Source organism: Mirounga angustirostris, unplaced genomic scaffold, assembly GCF_029215605.1.
Source record: "Mirounga angustirostris isolate CCGP_5_RB_7025 unplaced genomic scaffold, mMirAng1.0.hap1 SCAF_14, whole genome shotgun sequence".
NCBI classification, from domain to species: domain Eukaryota; kingdom Metazoa; phylum Chordata; class Mammalia; order Carnivora; family Phocidae; genus Mirounga; species Mirounga angustirostris.
In genome coordinates this window covers 48,887,506-48,908,292 of record NW_026991722.1, presented here as the reverse complement: position 1 = coordinate 48,908,292, position 20,787 = coordinate 48,887,506, and the positions used below count along the sequence as shown (strand labels likewise).

General features: G+C 37.4%; 1 protein-coding gene across 9 annotated transcripts in view; it reads right to left on the bottom strand.

Moving 5' to 3' along the window:
- Positions 1-20,787, bottom strand: part of ESCO1 (establishment of sister chromatid cohesion N-acetyltransferase 1) — an 80,870-nt gene that overhangs the window by 7,559 nt on the left and 52,524 nt on the right. For 7 of the 9 annotated variants that reach the window (XM_045886949.3, XM_064577853.1, XM_045886950.3 and 4 more), the window contains one exon: positions 2,348-2,437. In XM_045886949.3, the coding sequence (XP_045742905.1) occupies positions 2,348-2,437 (90 nt within the window). Of the gene's footprint in view, positions 1-2,347; positions 2,438-2,992; positions 3,117-20,787 lie in introns of those variants that run through there. The other 2 variants (XM_064577854.1, XM_064577855.1) reach the window with 2 other exon arrangements.

The following is a 20,787-nucleotide window of genomic DNA, read 5'->3' as shown; positions in this document are numbered from 1 at the left end:
ACTGTGGTCAAGGTCAAATATGATAAGCTCGAGCTTCTGGAGGCTCAAAGTCAAAGGTTTCTGTAGGTAATCAATCATTAGTTCCTTCTCCAGTTAAAAAATAAAATGCTAATATTCAGTCCAACATTCATTTGTATTACTAAGTTTAAAATTAAAATAACCCCTCGGAGGATTAAGTATTCATATCTCTGACATGCAGAATACCATGTTCAGGGATGAAAACTCAAGTCCTCCTAATCCTGGAACAGTGTCCCATAACACAACTCACAATTCAGTTCCTAAAAGCAAATGACTCACAATTCCTTAGATTTTAATTTTTAACCCACTATGGATTACTAACTAGTAACATACTACACTGTTATTAAGATTTTGCCCTAAGAAACTAAAATGAGGAAGTTAGCATTTACTGAAGATTCTTAGTTAAGGAAAGTCTGAATGCCACATATGGTGGTGCAGCAAAGTTCCCACTGTTCATTTCCAATGGTAATAGTTGGAATTCCAAAAATTACATAATTTAATTTTCATTTAGTCAATCACTAATCCAGTATTAATTAACAAGTATTTGTTTTTGTGACAAGGATCAATGTTTCAAATACAAGACAGGTGGCATGGTTACATGTCATTCTAAATGTTATTGTCTGTATTATTAGGCAGTGGTAGTATGGGGGCTTATTTGGTTATCTGGGATTGTCCAGTCATACATAATACAAGGCATGGGAAAAGTCAAAAACCACAAGATAAAGTAGAATGTTAGTTATATTTTCAAATAATAGGGTCACCCTTTCAAGTGAAGTTTTCCTAAATTTAAAGAGGTCCAATTGTTAACCTAAAAAAAAGAACAATAAATAAAACATTTCCCTTGTGTTTCCTAGACATTTTGGACACACTCTAGTGAAACTAAGTTTTTCAAAAGACAACTGGACCCACCGCTTTACATTATAAGGTACTTCTGAAAAAGCAGATGGAGGGTGAAGAAAACACTTTGAGCATATTATTTGAAAATGTAATTAATATTAAGTCATTTCAAAATAAGTTTATCCTATGGTTTCCTGCCTTTTAAGATACCCAATATAATAAAATGAATCCAGACTTCACCATCTCTCTGAACCCTCAAAGTATGAAAATCTAAAAGCTGGACTAAGCCTGGCTCACACCAGATAAGAGGATTTCTTTAACATTTTATGATTACCTCATGTTTAATTTCAGAATTTCTATGACTTTTTGAAAAAGATTTATTTATTTATGAGAGAGAAAGAGCAGAGCAGTGGGGGGAGGGACAGAGGGAGAGAGAGTCTCATGGGAGACTCCCAGCAGAGCCCAACATGGGGCTCGATCTCATGACCCTGAGATCACAACCTGAGCCAAAACCAAGAGTCAGATGCTTAACCGACTGTGACACCCAGGTGACCCTCTATGACCTATTATTGTATCTTCTTCTACAATAAGCTTTTATTTAAAAATTTACCCTCAACATGAAACTTTACAATTGCTAATTTTCTTATTGTCAAATTTTAATTATAATTCTGATTCTTTTTTAATGAAAGTAATACTTTTTTCAAATTTTTAACTAATAGATTTATTTATTTATTTTAGAGGAAGAGAGCACAAGCAGGGGGAGGGGTACAGGGAGAGGGAGAGAGAAGCCCAAGCAGACTCTACACTGAGCAAGGAGCCCAACGTGGGGCTCAACGCAGGGCTTGATCTCACAACCCTGAGATCATGACCCTAAGATCATGACCTGAGACAAAATCAAGAGTAGGACGCTTAACCAACTGAACCACCCAGGCACACCCCCAAGTTTTTTATTTATTTAAGTAATCTATGCCCTATGTGGGACTCGAACTCACAACCCTGAGATCAAGAGTAACACGATCTTGCAACTGAGCAGCCAGGTGCCCCTGTAATTCTGACTCTTAAAGTCACTAATGTGGCATTATAAACTAGCATGCCTTTTATTCCATCACTCGAATTACTGATAACATGGGACAGTAATCACTAAAAATTTATTTCACATATCCTAGACACATAAGTTTAAGCATAATTTTTAAGTATATTCTTTAAATGCTTATTTGTTGTTTTCAGAGCTGGTGCTTAAACATGCTATGCCAGTAATGCGCTATCCTGTTAAGATGACTACAAAATTACATTATCTACGGGCACCTGGGTGGCTCAGTTGGTTAAGTACCTGCCGTAGGTTTGGGTCATGACCTCAGGGTCCTGGGATTGAGTCCCTTGTCGGGCTCCCTGCTCAGTGGGGAGCCGCTTCTCCCTCTCCCTCTTCTCCTCCCCCACTCTCTCAAAAAATTAGACATTATCCATTCTACATGAATTTTCACTGGACATTTACCTTTTTCAGAGCATACTTTGGGTCTTCAGGAAGAACCATTATTATCCTGCCATCAGGATATTCAGCCAAAATTCTTTCTTTTTTCCAACCCTAGATATAAAAAATATGAATGAATTTTATGTTATATTTCATTAATCACATTCACATATAAGAAGAAAAATATATTGATGTATCTAAAAATTGCAAGTATGGAAAAATATTCTCATTAATGTTTAACTGATAAGATATGATGAATCAGCTATTTTGTTAAGCATACAGTGGGTACAATGCAAACTAATTCCTCTATACTACTCATTCAGTAATCTAATACCACAAGAATATTCTTAATTTATCATTTCCCATTTTAAATTAATTTTGAAAATCACGCACCAAAAGCAAGCCCCTTAAAAGTCAGTGATTCCCAGAGCCTAAAAGATAATTCTCCCATTTCTTGATAAAAGAATTTAACTCTTAAATTTCTTTGGAACATGGTTACCTCCACAAACAAACACTCATGGTTTTATGTCTGGCATGCCAAAGACCTCCAGGAGGTTTTAAATGAACTGATTTGCATGCAGTAGCCCAGTATGTAGTAAGGAATAGTTTTTATTCTTATTGATCACAACTATCAAAGTCACAAGAAGGAGACTATAAAAATATAACTACCTTCTAAGAATCTAATAGGGAAGGAGAAGCTACGTTGTGTGTATCTGAAGTTAAACATACTCAAAAAAAGAGAGGTAATAAACTCTTCTTCAGATCCACACTCGTGGTGATTAATGAGCAGAACCTGCATGAAAAACAAAACAAAACAAAAGCCACTTAAATCTAGTAAGATGGGACTGAACCAGAGGTTAAAACTAGGAGCTTTGAAGTTAATAATAAGTACAGAAGGAATGAGCTTAACTGGTTGTTTCATTTGTCTTACCCAACCAACTTTACATAAAAAAAAAAAAAAGAAAAAGGGCCTTTTAAGAAGGAATATGTACTTCTACTAGAGAAAACCATGATCTTCTGAGATCTTTTAAGACAATGAAAGCTCAATAAAACCAAGAAAAAAATTACTACATTTTTTAAAAATATTATGGCAAGTCAGAGAAGAGGCTGATTTTCTTAAACAATTTAGAATGATTTTTTGAGGAGAGGGGCAGGATCTTGGGGACAAAAAGTCTAGTAATAAGCTTAGTAAATGTAACAATCTGAAGTATTTAAAATGAGAATTCATTTAAAAAATAGAGCACCCAAAGATAAAATAAGCTTCAGGTGATTATAATTATGATTGGTTAAAAAAGTTCTCAAGATTTGAAGAGCAGAACAACAGCCACATAAGTCATTTTTTTTTTCAATTTAGAAATTAAATCTGAATTTAAGTACACAATTTTTAAAACATATAAAAGATATCACCTCTTTAAAAACAAATTTATATTACTATGTTAATTTGGGAAACACTTAAAATAAATCCATTTTCAGTAAAATGAAAATGGAGACTTTTAGTTTTAAAGGTTGAACTACAAACTCAATGAAGAACTAGAAAATTTAAGTAACCCTCACTTTTATAAGAAAGTCATAGGTCGGGGGAGCCTGGGTGGCTCAGTCGTTAAGTGTCTGCCTTCTGCTCAGGTCATTCCAGGGATTGAGCCCCGCATCAGGCTCCCTGCTCAGTGGGGAGCCTGCTTCTCCCTCTCCCCCTGCTTATGTTCTCTCTCTCTCAAATAAATAAATAAAATCTTTAAAAAAAGTCATAGGGGCGCCTGGGTGGCTCAGTCGTTAAGTGTCTGCCTTCGGCTCAGGTCATGATCCCAGGGTCCTGGGATCGAGCCCCGCATCGGGCTCCCTGCTCCACAGGAAGCCTGCTTCTCCCTCCCCCATTCCCTCTGCTTGTGTTCCCTCTGTCGCTGTGTCTCTCTCTGTCAAATAAATAAATAAAATCTTAAAAAAAAAAAAAAAGTCATAGTTCCTCAGCTGAATTATCTAAAGAAAATTTGGTAAGTTATTTTCCTATTATCTTTAAAAAGAAAAATGCTGGTCTAATGTCATTATATTGCACTATAGGCACTAAAGAAATTATTTTCTTTTACTACCTTTTTAGTATTAAACTTTCTCTTGAAACAACTTGACACTTGCACATTCATACAGAAAATGTGACATAATTTTATGTTTTAAATATGGGTCTGTTTCTTCATGTACTTAAAAGCAGCAGGATTTTGTAAAGGGCAGATTATGATTTTTTAAGTTTCATGAAGACAGCATATTTTAGTGAAAACTATTTAAGAGTTCTGGAGTAAAAGTTCAGGGTTTAGTGGCTCAGTCAGGTGAGCAACTGCCTTCGGCTCAGGTCATGATCCCAGGGTCTGGGATCCAGCCCCACATCGGGCTCCAGCCCCACATCGGGCTCCCTGCTCAACAAGGAGCCTGCTTCTCCCTCTCCCTCTGCCTGCTGCTCCACCTGCTTGTGGTCTCTCTGTCAAATAAATAAATAAAAATCTTTAAAAAATTTTTTTCAGGGTTTAAAGCCTTGTTTTGTTGTTACTAGCTATATGACCTTGCACAAATTACAAATTCTCTGTTTCCTGATCTAGGCTATGTACAAAATGGCTGTCATCACCTCCATCACTTAGTTGTTAAGAGGGCTGTATTTAATTCCTCACACAGAGTAGCCACTCAGTAACTTCCATTCTACCTTCCTAATGATATCAAACTAAGATCAGTGCACTACTCTAAGAAAACACAAGTTAATTAATAAAGTCCCCGAAGTTAAATACAACATCATGGACAGATGAAAGAAGCATGCTGGCTCATGTCTGTCAAATAACATACTCAAGACATTTATATGCCTCAACTGCAGTTATCTCTTTCTTGGAGTTAATAACCACACGACCCTCCCAACTTTAAAAAGTTTAGAGGAGACTATCTGCTGCTTGAAACTAAGGCAGAGGGGAAGGTTGTGGGGGAAGGGCACATACAATTTAGAGGAATAATTAAACAGCCACAGCTTTCTGCAAAGATATAAATTCCAATGCAGTGCATTTACACTTCTCGCCTTTAGCTCTAACATGTTACACACATCCCTCTGCTAGTGAGTAGTGTTTTCCAAACCCCAAATTTTCTTAATTCACCCATCTGGCTGTGAAAGCTTTATATTCCTAAGAGCAATCAATGATTATTTGTTGTTCCTTGCCACTGTACTTACTCTAAACTTTAGAATCTATAGAATCTAAAGAATGGAAAGGATTTCTCCTCTCTTTCCATTTTAAAAAAGGTATTAATTGAAAACAAAATACATTAAGTGGCAGATACACTGATGTATACAAGTGTCAAAATTCACTGACCAAACATTTAAGATCTGTGCATTTAACTGTATGCAAATTATACCCCAATTTTTAAAGTTCATACTAATCACTTTCATAAAAGGCTGAATGAGAATACCCATGAAAGAATACCCTAATAAAACAGCCAGCTTTTTAAAAAATTACCAATATTCAAGAAAAAACACAAAGAGGGAGAACCTTTAGATTAAAAGAGACTTAAGAGATATGCCAACAAATACAATACACAGATCTTAATTCAAACAAATCAACAGTATAGAAATTATATTTGGAGAGCTTTGAACCCTAAGGAAATATCTGATATTAAGGAATTAACTAATTTTTTTAAGGTGTGGTTATATTCTTTAAATAACTTTTATGTAAAAAACAATCTTTTCATCTTTTAAATCTGAGTGATTTAGTTTTTTTTCCTTTTAGCTTATCTGTATTTCCTAGTTATTCTACTTTAATAAAATGGTATAATAAAGGTATTAAAATACTTAACTATCCCAAGCAGCTGGTTTTAAGTGCATGTTTGGACCTTTTTTTTGCAAACATAATCGTATATTGTCAGCATTACTGATAAAGAGAGGTTGACTCAGTGTGACCTTCACTGAACTTTAAAAGTATGATTAAGTCGAGGGAAATGGGTGGCTCAGTTGGTTAAGCATCTGCCTTCAGCTCGGGTCGTGATCCCAGGGTCTTGGGATGGAGTCCCGCATCGGGCTCCCTGCTCAGCGGGAAGCCTGCTTCTCTCTCTGCCCTCTGCCTGTCACTCCCCCCTACCTGTGCTCTGTCAAATAAATAAAAATCTTAAAAAAAAAAAATAAGTATGAAAAGTTGAGTAATTAGATGGAAAAATTCAGTCAATTCAAGAAATATGTACTGACCACCTACCATGTGTGCACACCACTGATGTAGGCAGCATACAAAGCAATAAAGAAGACTTTAAAAATCAGTAAGACAGAGATTCAAATCCAGACTCTGCTACTTACTAGCTGTGTTGCCTTGGGCCAATTACTTAACCTCTCTAAACCTTGGTTTCCTCACCTATAAAATGGATATAAAAACAGACACTTTTCCAAAGAAGACATCCAAATGGCCAACAGACACATGAAAAAGTGCTCAACATCGCTCGGCATCAGGGAAATCCGAATCACAATGAGATACCACCTCACACCAGTCAGAATGGCTAAAATTAACAAGTCAAGAAACAACAGATGTTGGCGGGGATGTGGAGAAAGAGGAACCCTCCTCCAGTGTTGGTGGGAATGTAAGCTGGTACAGCCACTCTGGAAAACAGCATGGAGGTTCCTCAAAAAGTTGAAAATAGAGCTACCCTACGACCCAGCAATTGCACTACTGGGTATTTACCCCAAAGATACAAATGTAGGGATCCGAAGGGGCACGTGCACCCCACTGTTTATAGCAGCAATGTCCACAACAGCCAAACTATGGAAAGAGCCAGGATGTCCATCAACAGACGAATGGATAAAGAAGATGTGGCATATATATACAATGCAATATTATGCAGCCATCAAAAGGAATGAAATGAATGAAACAACATGGATGGAACTGGAGGGTATTATGCTGAGCGAAATAAGTCAATCAGAGAAAGACATGTATCATATGATCTCACTGATATGAGGAATTCTTGATCTCAGGAAACAAATTGAGGGTTGCTGGATTGGTGGGGGGTGGGAGGGATGGGTGGTTGGGTGATAGACACTGGGGAGGGTATGTGCTATGGTGAGCGCTGTGAATTGGTAAGACCGTTGAATCACAGACCTGTACCTCTGAAACAAATAATACATTATATGTTAAAAAAAAAAAGAAGATAGTAGGAAGGGAAAAATGAAGGGAGGGAAATTGGAGGGGGAGGGGAACCATGGGAGACTATGGACTCCGAGAAACAGACTGGGGGTTCGAGGGGGGAGGGGGGATGGGTTGGCCTGGTGGTGGGTATTGAATGGAGCACTGGGTGTTATAAGCAAACAATGGATCATGGAGCACTATATCAAAAACTAATGATGTTAATGTATGGTGATTAACATAATAAAAAAAATTTTAAAAACCTGTAATACCAAATTACTGAGAACCTGAGAAAATATGATAAAATATTAAGCACAGTACCTAACACAAATAATATACACCCAATAAATAATAGCTCCTATTATTATCATTATGGTAACAGCATTTTCTTGCAGGTTTTTCATCTGTGATACTTTTTTTTTTTTTAAAGATTTTATTTATTTGAGAGAGAGAGAGAGAGAGCACACGAGCAGGGGGAGGGGGTAAAGGGATAGGGAGAAGCAGACTTCCTACTGAGCAGGGAGCCTGACATGGGATTCGATCCCAGGACCCTGGAATCGTGACCTGAGCTGAAGGCAGATGCTTAACCGACTGAGTCACTCAGGAGCTCTCATCTGTGATACCTTCACAAGGTCATTTGTGATCTGGCTCCTCACCTACATCTTCAAGCTTCCCCTCTTGAAGCTTTCCTAACACATGACCCAGTCACAGGTCATAATATTTAAAATATTCCAACTTTTACACCCACTATTCCTCTGGTCCAATGCCTCTGCTCTATATTCTCCTGGGCACAAAGGACCCCTAACTTGTCCTTTCTGACTCTACTCAAGTATTAACCTCACTTTTCCAATCTTTCTTGGATATCCTTATGCTCTATATTCAGAGAGTACCCTGTATGTATTACTACTCTAGCACTTTCCATAGGATTTAGATATGTTTATTTATCTATCTGTCCCTTGCGCTGCCTGTGATCTTACATGATGGAAAAAACTTTTTAATAGTAATTTTTAAAATTTAATAATTTTAATAGCTTTTAAACTATGGAACATAGTAATTAATAATGTTTGAAAAACAAATAAGCCTAGAAAAAAATGACCTCATGAGATTTTTCATTTTTTACAGATTTAAAAAAAAAAAAGTGAAAAAGGTTAGTTAACTTGCAATGGTCATATAACTAATAAGAGACTCACTAGAAAACCACATCTTTCTAATTTAATTAAGCTCACTCACAGTCTTCTCTATTATGCCACAATGACCTCAAGAATCTTGGGCGCCTGAGTGGCTCAGTTGGTTAAGCAACTGCCTTCGGCTCAGGTCATGATCCCAGGGTCCTGGGATCGAGTCCCGCATCGGGCTCCCTGCTCTGCGGGGAGCCTGCTTCTCCCTCTCCCACTCCCCCTGCTTGTGTTCCCTCTCTCTCTGTGTCTCTCTCTGTCAAATAAATTAATAAAATCTTTAAAAAAAAAAAAAAAAAGAATCTTAACAAATCGAATAGGAGAAATAAATAATACAAATGTCTGTAATAGAAGGTGCAATCCATATACCTCTATGCTTGAAAGGAAGTTTTCCTTGATTCAAACTAAACTTTCTGTATCCTGAATTCAATGTTTCTGAATCCAGAATTAGTCTTACAACCAATGTGCATATTTAATGCATTTCTTAATTCCAAAAAAAGCAGTTATCAAATTGAAGCTTGAACCTCCAAGAGAAGGCAAAATAATATTTTTAAAAATATTACAGTGATTTTAAGCAGAGAAAAAACTTTTATTGGGATTAAAGAGGAACCAAAAAATGTTTCACAGAAGAGATGGTATTTCCCCTTTAAGAGTACAGATGAGAATAGGAAGGCATTCCCGGTGGTAGAATGTACAAACTAAAAAACAGAGGTGGAAAATTATAAGCCATGCATAAGACAATGAGTGTATCAATTTTGCTAGAGAAGAGAATTTATAAGGAAATTATGAGAAATACATTTACAAGGGCAGACAAGAACCAATAATGTACAGGGGCCATGAACGCCTGGGAGGAAAAGCGAGAAATCAAGAAAGATTTTAGATAAGCAAAAATCATGACTATAGTTGAGCCCAATGAAGATGAATTTGGCAGCTATACGTATATAGGCCAGATGGACACAGCAAAAAAAAAAAAAAAAAAAAAAAGTCATAACATGGATTTCAATTTCCATTTATAAACATAAATGTGTCAAGTGTCACTTAAAACCTTTGTATTGTTAAAAATTCAAAAGAACATGAAAGATCATCTGAGAGGACTTTAAAGTAATTGGGGTGAATTTATTTCTCTGAGCTAAATTATATCATACAATATATTTTGTTGAAATTCAAATAAAAAGTAAAAAACTATAGTCTATTATTCAAGGACTCTAGAGTCAATTTCATTACTTAGTACCTATGTTTGACCTTAGGCAAATACTTTATCCTTCTTTCTGCTTATTTCCTCATTTATAAATTAACTAACTATTTCATGATTCACTAAAAGAAATAAGGAGTTTCATAGAGGTAAAAAGTTAGATCAGCCCCTGGTAGACAGGAAGCCTTTAATTAATGTCATTTGTTATCATTATTGTTGTTATTATTTCTCCTAAATGTAAAATAACTTATATAGGAATTTAAGTTTTAAGTTAGGAAAATCTGACTCTATTCTAAAGGCACTTTATGGACTTTTCATTTTTTTAGATACATTACGACAGCAAGATTTTTCTGGTTTGCTGCAATATTTAAGCTGAATGAATAAAAGCTAGAACCTCTGAAAACTTCTATTCCTCCAGTAAAACTAGTTGTTTTGCCAAATCCTTTATTCAAGGACCAATTCTCTTTGATCTAGGAATGATGGAAGCTACAGGGATCTAGAGTTTTAGGATGACTAGGCTGTCAAGGTTTAAAATGAGAAATACCATATAGACGATATAAGTTCCAAAAGGACCAAGACTTCATCTGACACACCACTATATCCCAAGCTCATAGCACAGTAAATCAAGTACATAATATTTATTTTTGAAAGGATGGCGCATGCTTGAAGAGCCAAAACCTCTATTTATGAAACCAAAAGCTTAATATCCCTCCATGCCTCATTTTGCAATCCAGGAAAAGAGGAATGAAAACTACTTCAATGGTTAACAGTGAATTGAGTAAGTCAATACTTACAGAAGAACTACAATAATTAACTACAACTGAGAAACTGGAAGCTTGAGAGGGCAATAATGGAAGCATCAAGGAGTCAAATGTTTATAAATATTAAAATTAAAGGCAATCAACAGGACTAAAAACAAAACTATAACAGAAATTAGTAGAAGATTTTACACACATTTATATACAGCTTTATAAATATAAGCTATACATACATAGCTTGATTTATTTAGTTATGCTGTAAACACTCAAACAGAAAAAAGTGCTTTATCACTGGAGAATGGGACTGGAAATAGAGAAAAGGTAAGGAGACTTTCACTTTTCATTTTATATCTTGTAATATTGGTGAAATTTTCACTTCCAGGTATATACACTGCTTTTTATAAATTTTTAATAAGTTGAAGAATAAAAAATTTGAAGGCCACTCTTTCATTTACCTAAATTATAATCTTTTTAAGGAAAAGAATGTGAAAAGAAAATTTTCTCCACAGTAGAAGTTTGAAGAACAAATGTCCTTAAAAGAACAAGTGAAAAGTATTTAAATGTTCTTTCTTGTGGGTAATACAATGATGATATATAATAAAAAATTCTCAATAATGCCTTTTCATAATTAAAGACCATATGATACTGAAATGCAATTTTAAAAATTATTTTGGGGGCACCTAGGTGGCTCAGTCAAGTGTCTGACTCTTGATTTTGGCTCAGGTCATGATCTCAGGGTTGTGGGCTCTGCGCTCAGCGGGGAGTCTGCTTGAGATGCTCCCCCCTGCCCCTCCCCACACTGGCGCATACACGTACTCTCTCTAAAATAAATAAATCTTTAAAAAAATCATTTTGGAAGGAACTCAATGATTTAGAGAGTGACATCTATTTTTTAAGTTATTTCCCATTCCTCAAACATCCTGATATGTATGTATTTTTTTTAATAATAAATTTTTCTCAGGGAATGGTGAAAACTAAGTCCTAAGAAAGAAGTTTTCAGGAGAGGTGCTTTATATGTTCTGAACAGCATAACATTTTCATAGATACAATGAAAGAGTCTTAAAACTATTTTGAGGTCAATAATTTCTGATTAAGAAAAACAAAAACCTAAAAGAGAAGTGATGAAATCTGGTCTCTATGAAAGTAACCCAATTTATCATTCAGAAGAGTCCAGAATTCAATTTGTGCTATTAGTATTTCACTATATGGTGGTAACTTTCTTAATTGATACCCACCTAATTAACTTGCTGGATTAACTAATGCTCACTTTTCCCTGGGTGACAGAAACTGGTACCTGGAGCATACTGACAGACAACCAGTGAACAACCTTGTTATCCCACACCTGAGTGAGACAGGATTACCAAGTATCATTTGTTCCTAAACTTGTTTATGCCAATTTATTTATTATTATTACTTTTTAAAGATTTTATTTATTTGAGAGGAAGAGAGAGAGCACAGAGGGGGAGTGAGAGGGAGAAGTAGACTCCCCACGAAGCAGAGAGCCTGACAGTGGGGCTCGACCCCAGGACCTGGGATCATGCCTGAGCCAAAGGCAGGTGCTTAACTGACTGAGCCACCCTGGCGCTCCTATTTATTATTTTTAACTATAAAATGTAATCAAATATTAGCTAAATAGTGGAAAGATAGTTGTTCTAATGAAGACAGATAGAATACTCTGGAAAAAAGCAAAATAGGCCAAGCCTCTTTTTTTTTTTTTAAGATTTTATTTATTTATTTGAGAGAGAGAGAGAATGAGAGAGAGCACGAGAGGGAGGAGGGTCAGAGGGAGAAGCAGACTCCCTGCCGAGCAGGGAGCCCGATGCGGGACTCGATCCCGGGACTCCAGGATCATGACCTGAGCCAAAGGCAGTCGCTTAACCAACTGAGCCTCCCAGGTGCCCCTGGCCAAGCCTCTGTTAAAAATCAAAAATATAACAAGAATAATTCTGTACCCAGATTCTCAGACTGCTTTGCAATGTCTAAGTTCTTGCCCTATTTTTTTTTTAAGTATATCACAGAGACTAGCTACGAGTATTATTTATATGAGAAAAAAACCAAAGCTAATCAGCGGATCCATACTCAAACAGTCTCCCCATAGCAACTACATTTAATATAAATGTATATGCTTCAAGTTATAGTAAAATGTTTATACTATGTAATGACCATACAGAAAACATTTCCCTTTGCCTATCCTACAGACATTCTCTCCCATTCTTTTTTTGCCCCATTTTGTTTGGTAATATCTGCACAAATTATGATTAATCTAAGTGTTTCTCAACAGGCTCTTACTGACATTTTCAGCTAGATGTTCTACCTTTTTTGGAACGGCATTGCAAAAAGTTTAGCACCCTTAGCCCCTACCCACTAAATGTCAACAATATTCTCCACATATTTCCAGATGTTACCTACTAGAAGTTGTGTAACAAACATCAAATTCCCCTACCTTGAGAACCACTGGCATAAACCAATTATCATTATCTTTATTCTTTTTGCCAGATTTTTGCTTTCCTAGCTCCCTTGCAGCTAAGGGTAGTTACCAGACCTCGTTCTGGTGAATGAGACGAAAGGAACTTTATAAGAGCTTCTGGAAAAATGCTGTCCTTCACTGATAAAAGGAAAAAGCCACTTGAAAGGCCCTGTCTGGGGCGCCTGGGTGGCTCAGTTGGTTAAGCGACTGCCTTCGGCTCAGGTCATGATCCTGGAGTCCCTGGATCGAGTCCCGCATCGGGCTCCCTGCTTGGCAGGGAGTCTGCTTCTCCCTCTGGCCCTCCCCCCTCTCATGTGCTCTCTCTCAAATAAATAAATAAAATCTTTAAAAAAAAAAAAAGAAAGAAAGAAAGGCCCTGTCTGATAGGGTACCCACCCCGACTAACATTCTTGTTTTAAATTTGAACACAGTATCTGGACTACAACAATCTACTTTAAGGACCATGAAATGGTCCTTCACAGCTATGAAGCCAGAAAGTCAATACCTTAAGAGAGGAGAGCACTGAATGAGAAACAGCCAGCACTCATGATGACATAGTTGAACTGCTGGATGGAACAACCCTAAAACTACGTACCTCCAGACTTCTTAATATATAGCCTTATGATTTAAGCCATTATTCAGGTACTCTGATATCAAGGGTCCACTTGAATCAACTTTTCTGATTAACTGACCCAATTCTCCAATTTTGTCAGTTAAAAGAACTTCTACTATAATTACAACATCAAAATCTATTACTATAGGAATAGTATTTCTCATAAGATATCCTTGGGTCAGACCTAATGCAAAGTAAAACAAGAGGAATTATGAGATTCTTTTCTCTCCTGTCATTCTCAAATACTATGAAATCCTAAATAGCTCTTTATTAGGATTCACCAATTTAGTTAAGCACTTTTCAACATACATAATGACTTTCCAATATGTAAGAAATATTTTATTTGATGTAAATCTTGTCTTAAGGTTATGTGGGGCTTAGGGCACAAATATACTGACCTCCTCAATATTGGTCATAATTTTTAAAAACTCATAGTCCAAACTCCACTCCTATACCCAAATATAAATGGAGCCTCCATTACTGAAAAATGTTCTCAAAATGTACATCTTTTTTTTTTTTTTTTAAAGATTTTTATTTATTTTTTTGAGAGAGAGAGAGACAGCAAGAGAGGGAATACGAGCAGGGGGAGTGGGAGAGGGAGAAGCAGGCTTACCGCTGAGCAGGGAGACCGACGCGGGGCTTGATCTCAGGATCCTGGGATCATGACCTGAGCCGAAGGCAGACGCTTAACGACTGAGCCACCCAGGCACCCCTCAAAATGTACATCTTTGGGAGTTTATCCTAACTGGGAATACCCGGTTGGGATAAAGCATGTCACAGAAGATCACTGTTCCTCTTTTAATAAGAAAATAACCAATAAACTAAAAGCCATGTTTTCTTTAAAAGCACTGAAGAGCTATGGACTGATTTCCAGGGATGAACTAACCCTTCCTAGGTGAGCAGAGACCAGTGGCCATTTTTATCCTAAGACACTGACCAAGCCTGGGAGCATGAGCATGAGAAAGAAAAACTGCCATAGGCAGAGGACAAGGAGAAGAGTGTCCTGCTGGAACAAGAAAAACCAAATCTTAATGGCTAAGTGAGTTAGCATGGCTGTCTGAAATACAGAGGAGCTTCAAACACAGAAATAATTCTCCACCGGGACATTTGCTGAGTTGAGCTGGAAGGTACTGAGAGATCTATAGAGTTTAGATCCTCAATTTCTTCTGGAGAGAGGCACCTGATCCCAACCTCAGAACATTAAAAATCGAAATGGATGGGAAAACAAACTAAAATTTCATCCCAACTCGAGTCTTTTTTTTAAGTAAGCTCTACACCCAACAGGGGTTTGGAATTCACAACTGTAAGATCAAGAGTCACATGCTTGGGGTGCCTGGCTGGCCCAGTACATAGAACATGCGACTCTTGATCTTGGGGTCATGAGTTCGAGCCCCACATTGGGGGCAGAATTTACTATAAAAAAATAAAATAAAAAAGAGTCACATGCTCTACCAACTGAGCCAGCCAGGCCCCCCAACTCAATTCTTAATTAGATCTAAGAGATCAGCCCCTGCTGCTTGACAGGATATAGGTGCCTGACAGCAGAAAGGTTAAACTCTTGGGAACAATGAAAGGGCAAGCTCTACTTCAGTCTCTACTATCCGTTCATGCACAATGCCAATAAAAATACCCAATAAAAATTTTTGACACTAGATTTAGAAAGCTAAAAATATTGTCAAGAGGTCAGTTCTTCCCAACTTGATCTACAGATTCAATTCAATCTCAATCAAAATCCCAGCAAGTTATTTTGTGGATACTGACAAAATGATTCTAAAATTTATATAGAAAAGCAAAAGAGGTAGAATAGCCAACACGATAGTGAAGGAGAGGAACAAAGTGAAAAGACTGATGATACCTGACATCAAGACTTACTATAAAGCGCACCCTGTCTGGTGACAGGGTCTGGGGAAGGGGTGCATGTCTGGCCACAAAGGTGGCAAGAAGAAGCCCCTGAAGCAGCCCAAGAAGCAGGCCAAGGAGATGGATGAGATAAGGCATTCAAGCAGAAGCACAAAAAGGAGAAGAAATTCGAGGAGCAAAAAGTGATGTCCATGGGGAAGGGACCCTGGCTACAGGTGGAATTAAGAAATCTGGCAATGAGTTGTTCTTGTGCCTGAGGCAATGGTGATCCTTAATTCCATTCCTGTTTAAACATCTGTAGCCACCTATAGCTACAATGAAGTGCTGTCTCAGATAGTGATGGACATTTAAGAATAAACTTTTGTAAAAAAACCAATCATTAAAAAAAAACTTAGATAATACTACAGTAATCAAGACAGTGTGATACTAGTGAAAGAAGAAACAAATAGATCAGAGAGCCCTGAAATAGACCTATATAAATATAGTAAACCGGGGCACCTGGGTGGCTCAGTCGTTAAGCATCTGCCTTCGGCTCAGGTCATGATCCCAGGATTCTGGGATCAAGCCCGCATCGGGCTCCCTGCTCAGCAGGAAGCCTGCTTCTCCCTCTCCCACTCCCCCTGCTTGTGTTCCCTCTCTCACTGTGTCTCTCTCTGTCAAATAAATAAATAAAATCTTTAAAAATACATATATATAGTCAACTGATCTTTGATAAAAAAGCAACTGCAATGCAACAGAGACAAGACAGTCTTTTCAACAAATGTTGCTGAAATAACTGGACATCTACATACAAAAAGAATGAATTTAGGTACAGACTTCACACCCTTCACAAAAATTAACTCAAAATGGATCATAGAAATATAAAAGGCAAAACCATAAAACTCCTAGATAATAACAAAGAAGAAATCCAGATAACCTTCAGTATGGCAATGACTTTTTAGATGTAACACCAAAGGCACCGCACGCACATCATTAAAATTAAAAACTTCTACTCCGCAAAAGACACCATCAAGAACATGAGAAGACAAGCTGCGGACTGGGAGAAAATATAAGAGATAGCTGATAAGGGCTGTTATCCAAAAGATACAAAGAATTCTTAAAACTCAAGAATAAGAAAAACAACCCAACTAAAAAGTGGACCGAAGACCCGAACAAACACATCACAAGAGAGATATACAGATGGCAAATAAGCATATGAAACATATTCCACATCACAGGTCATCAGGGAAATGCAAATTAAAACGAGATACCACTACACACCTATGAGAACAACCAAAACCCAAAATAATGACAACACCACACACTGGTAAGGACATGGAAAAGGAAATCTCATTCACTGCTGATGAGAATACCAAATGGTAGAGCCACTCTGGAAAAGTTTGGCAGTTTCTCACAAAACTAAACTTAATCTTACCATAATACAACCCAGCAATCACACTCCTCAGTATTTATGAAAAGGAGCTGAAAATTTATCTCCACACAAAAGCCTGTACCTGCACCTGGATGTTTATTGCGATTTTATTCATAATTGCCAAAACTTGGAAGCAATCAAGATATTCTTCAGTAGGTGTATGGATAAATGAAATATAGTATATCCAGATAATGGAATATTATTCAGCACTAAAAAGAAACGAGCTATCAAGCCATGAAAAGATATGGAGTAACTTTAATTCCATATTACTAAGTGAAAGAACTCAATTAGAAGAAAACTATATAGTGTATGATTCCAACCATATAGCATTCTGGAAAAGGCGAAACTATGAAGACAGTACAAAAGATCTGTATTTGCCAGGGATCAGTAGGAAGGCAAGGGTAAAAAGGAAGAGAACAGAGGATTTTAAGGGCAGTGAAATTATTCTGTATGATACTATAATGGATACATGTCATTATAAATTTTTCATAGCCCATGGAACAACACCAAGAATGAGCCCTGGGGCACCTGGGTGGCTCAGTCGTTGAGCGTCTGCCTTTAGCTCAGGTCATGATCCCAGGGTCCTGGGATCGAGCCCCGCATCGGGCTCCCTGCTCCACGGGAGGCCTGCTTCTCCCTCTCCCACTCCCCCTGCTTGTGTTCCCTCTCTCGCTGTGTCTCTCTGTCAAATAAATAAATAAAATCTTTAAAAAGAAAAAGAAAGAAAGAAAATAACAATAATACTGCTTGAGTAAGGAGAAAGGGAGCCACTTTGTACTGGGTGTTCAGGGAGGGCATCTCTGAGATTGTAAAACCTAAATGAAGAGAGCTGGTGTGCGAAGATCTGAGAGAAAACAGTCCAGGAAAAGGTAAAGTAAGTACAAACACACTAGGAATGGAATGTGGCTGGAGTGGTTTAGGAACAAAAGGAAGAGATATATGAATGGAATATAGCAAGTATGGGTAAGAGTGTTAAGAGATGAGATTAGAGAAGCTGGAGTATGTGAGGCCTTGATGCCACAGTAAATACCCTGGATTTTAGTCTGTGTGTGATGAGAATTCACTGGAGAATTTTAAATAAAGGAAGTATATAATCTAAGTTTTTATTTTTTATTTTTTATTTTTTTAAAGATTTTTATTTATTTGAGAGAGAGAGAATGAGAGAGAGCACATGAGAGGGGGGAGGGTCAGAGGGAGAAGCAGGCTCCCTGCCGAGCAGGGAGCTCGATGCGGGACTCGATCCAGGGACTCGATCCAGGGACTCCAGGATCATGACCTGAGCCGAAGGCAGTCGCTTAACCAACTGAGCCACCCAGGCGCCCTATAATCTAAGTTTTTAAAAGATGGCTGAGACAAAGATCGTAGGGAAACAAAAATGGAAGCTGGGAGACCAGTTAGGAAAGCATTACTAGGCAGGAAATGATGACAGCTTGATTTAGAGTAGAAGCACAGTGGACATGATAGAAGTGGGAGGATTTGGAATCTATTTTGAAGGAGAGATTTACTAATGATAAGTATAGGAGTATACTTTGAGTATACTTCTTTGAGTATATGGAGTACAAAAAGAAAACTGAAGGAGTATTCTCAAGTTTTCAGTTTGAGGAAATGAGTTAGATGGTGGCACCGTTTCCAGAACTGGGAAAAGCAGAGGAAGAATAGATTAAAAGAAGTTTTTATTTGCCACTAGATACATTATAAGTTCTCCCTCCCCCAGAATTTGTAAACTCTTTTTAAAAATGTAAAAACTGGGGCGCCTGGGTGGCTCAGTTGTTAAGCATCTGCCTTTGGCTCCGGTCATGATCTCAGGGTCCTGGGATAGAGCCCAGAGTTGGGCTTCCTGCTCAGCAGGAAACCTGCTTCTCTCTCTCCCACTCCCCGTTTGTATTCCCTCTTTCGCTGTCTCTCTCTCTGTCAAATAAATAAATCTTAAAAAAAAAAAAAAAAATGTAAAAACTTGTTGCATGTAACATTCATTCTAAAGGCATTTTTCCTCCACTATGTGGCCCTCCATACCAAAGCAAAATTAATTTCTGACTAAGATCTGGAAGTGCTGCTCCCATCTTTTATTTATATATCATAATATTCTCAGTCTTTAAGATACAACAAAGTAGAAAAATTAAAAATCAGAGTCAGGGAAAAGATAAACAAAAACTTGAGATATAAAATGTTTGGTAATTTTTATGTAATAAATTCCTACCTGTTTCTAACGACTATTTCTCAATTTTCAACACAGGGTATGATAGGCTTACCTTTAAGCAGAGAAACTCAATGTAACTCAGACCATCAGTCCCTCCTACAAATATACTTGCTCCCTATACCCCAGTGATGCCAGAGTACAGTTCTAAGGACCAATGCAGCTTTGCTTCAGATTCCTTTCCCATTCCCAAGATTTTAAAATCTCTACTCCTGGGGCACCTGGGTGGCTCAGTCAGTTAAGCGTCTGCCTTCGGCTCAAGTCATGATCCCAGGGTCCTGGGACTGAACCAGGGGTCAGGCTCCCTGCTCCGTGGGGAGTCTGCTTCTCCCTCTCCCTCTGCCCCTCCTCCCCCTGCTTGTGCTCTCTTGCTCTTTCAAATAAATAAATCTTTAAAAAATAAATAAAATCTCTATTCTTGCTGTATTACTTCTCTTTTCTTTAACACCCAGTTTCCTTTTTCCTAACACCTTCAAAAGGAATATAGAAAAAGTATGTAGAAGTACGTTAACACGTATTCAAATTTCACATTAAAGTAATCAAAGATGAAGTAGGAGTTCCTGGATCATGGTGTCCCTGAGTCAGCTTTCTGTAGCAGCACTAATGAGAACTCGCTTTGACAATACAAATGTTCTACACCTGCTAACTAATAAAGTAGCCTCCAGCAAGATATGAATGTGACTACTGAATACTGGCTAGTGTGAGTGAGGAACAGCACTTTTTGAGATATATATCAATATCTCTTTTATTTTTTATTGAAGTATAGTTGATACACAGTGTTACATGACTTTCAGGTATACAACATAGTGATTCGACAAATCTATACAACTACTCCATAATTATGCAGGGCTCACAAGTGTAGCTATCACTGGTCACCATACACTATTACAATACCATTAATTATATTCTCTATGCTGTAGTTTCATCCCCATGAGGAGGAACAGCATTTTTATTTTGATGGTTTAGTACATGATACTGGAGAGTGTAGCTCTATAGCCAATCAGGAATCTGTCAAATCTTTCTTCAGTTTTTCTTGTCATCAATTTCCCCATTTCTACCAATGCCATAGTAATCCAATACCACACACACCACTACATGTACTACTCTTTCCTTTTATTTCACTAAAATATTATTTCTCAGAGTGCCTGGGTGACTCAGTCAATTAAGCATCTGATTCTTGGTTTCAGCTCAGGTCATGGTATCAGGGTCATGAGACTATGCCCAGCCCCACATGGGGCTCCGAGATCAGCATGGAGCCTGCTTGAGATTCTCTCCCTTTACCTCTCCCTCTCCTTTTGCCCCTCTCCCTCTTTCTCTAAAAATAAGTAAATAACATCTTAAAAAAATAAATAAATTTAAAAATTTTTTAAATACTGTTTTTCTGCCTACATTGAACATTATTTAAACTTAACTGTATCATTCACAATGCTCAAAATTCAGTATCTAAAAGAAAAGAAAGAAAAAGGCCAAATGGCATCAAAACCAAAGTATCACAATCTGACCTGATGCATTTTTCTGATCTTTTTGCCAAATCTCTGATTCAATAAGAAAAAAAAAATGTACTCATTATTCCCCACAAAGATGTTAAGCTTTCTCATTAGCTATTCTATGCTATCAATAATAGAGGACCTCCTTGTGTCTGTCCATTAAAAAAAAAAAAAAAAATCAAATCTT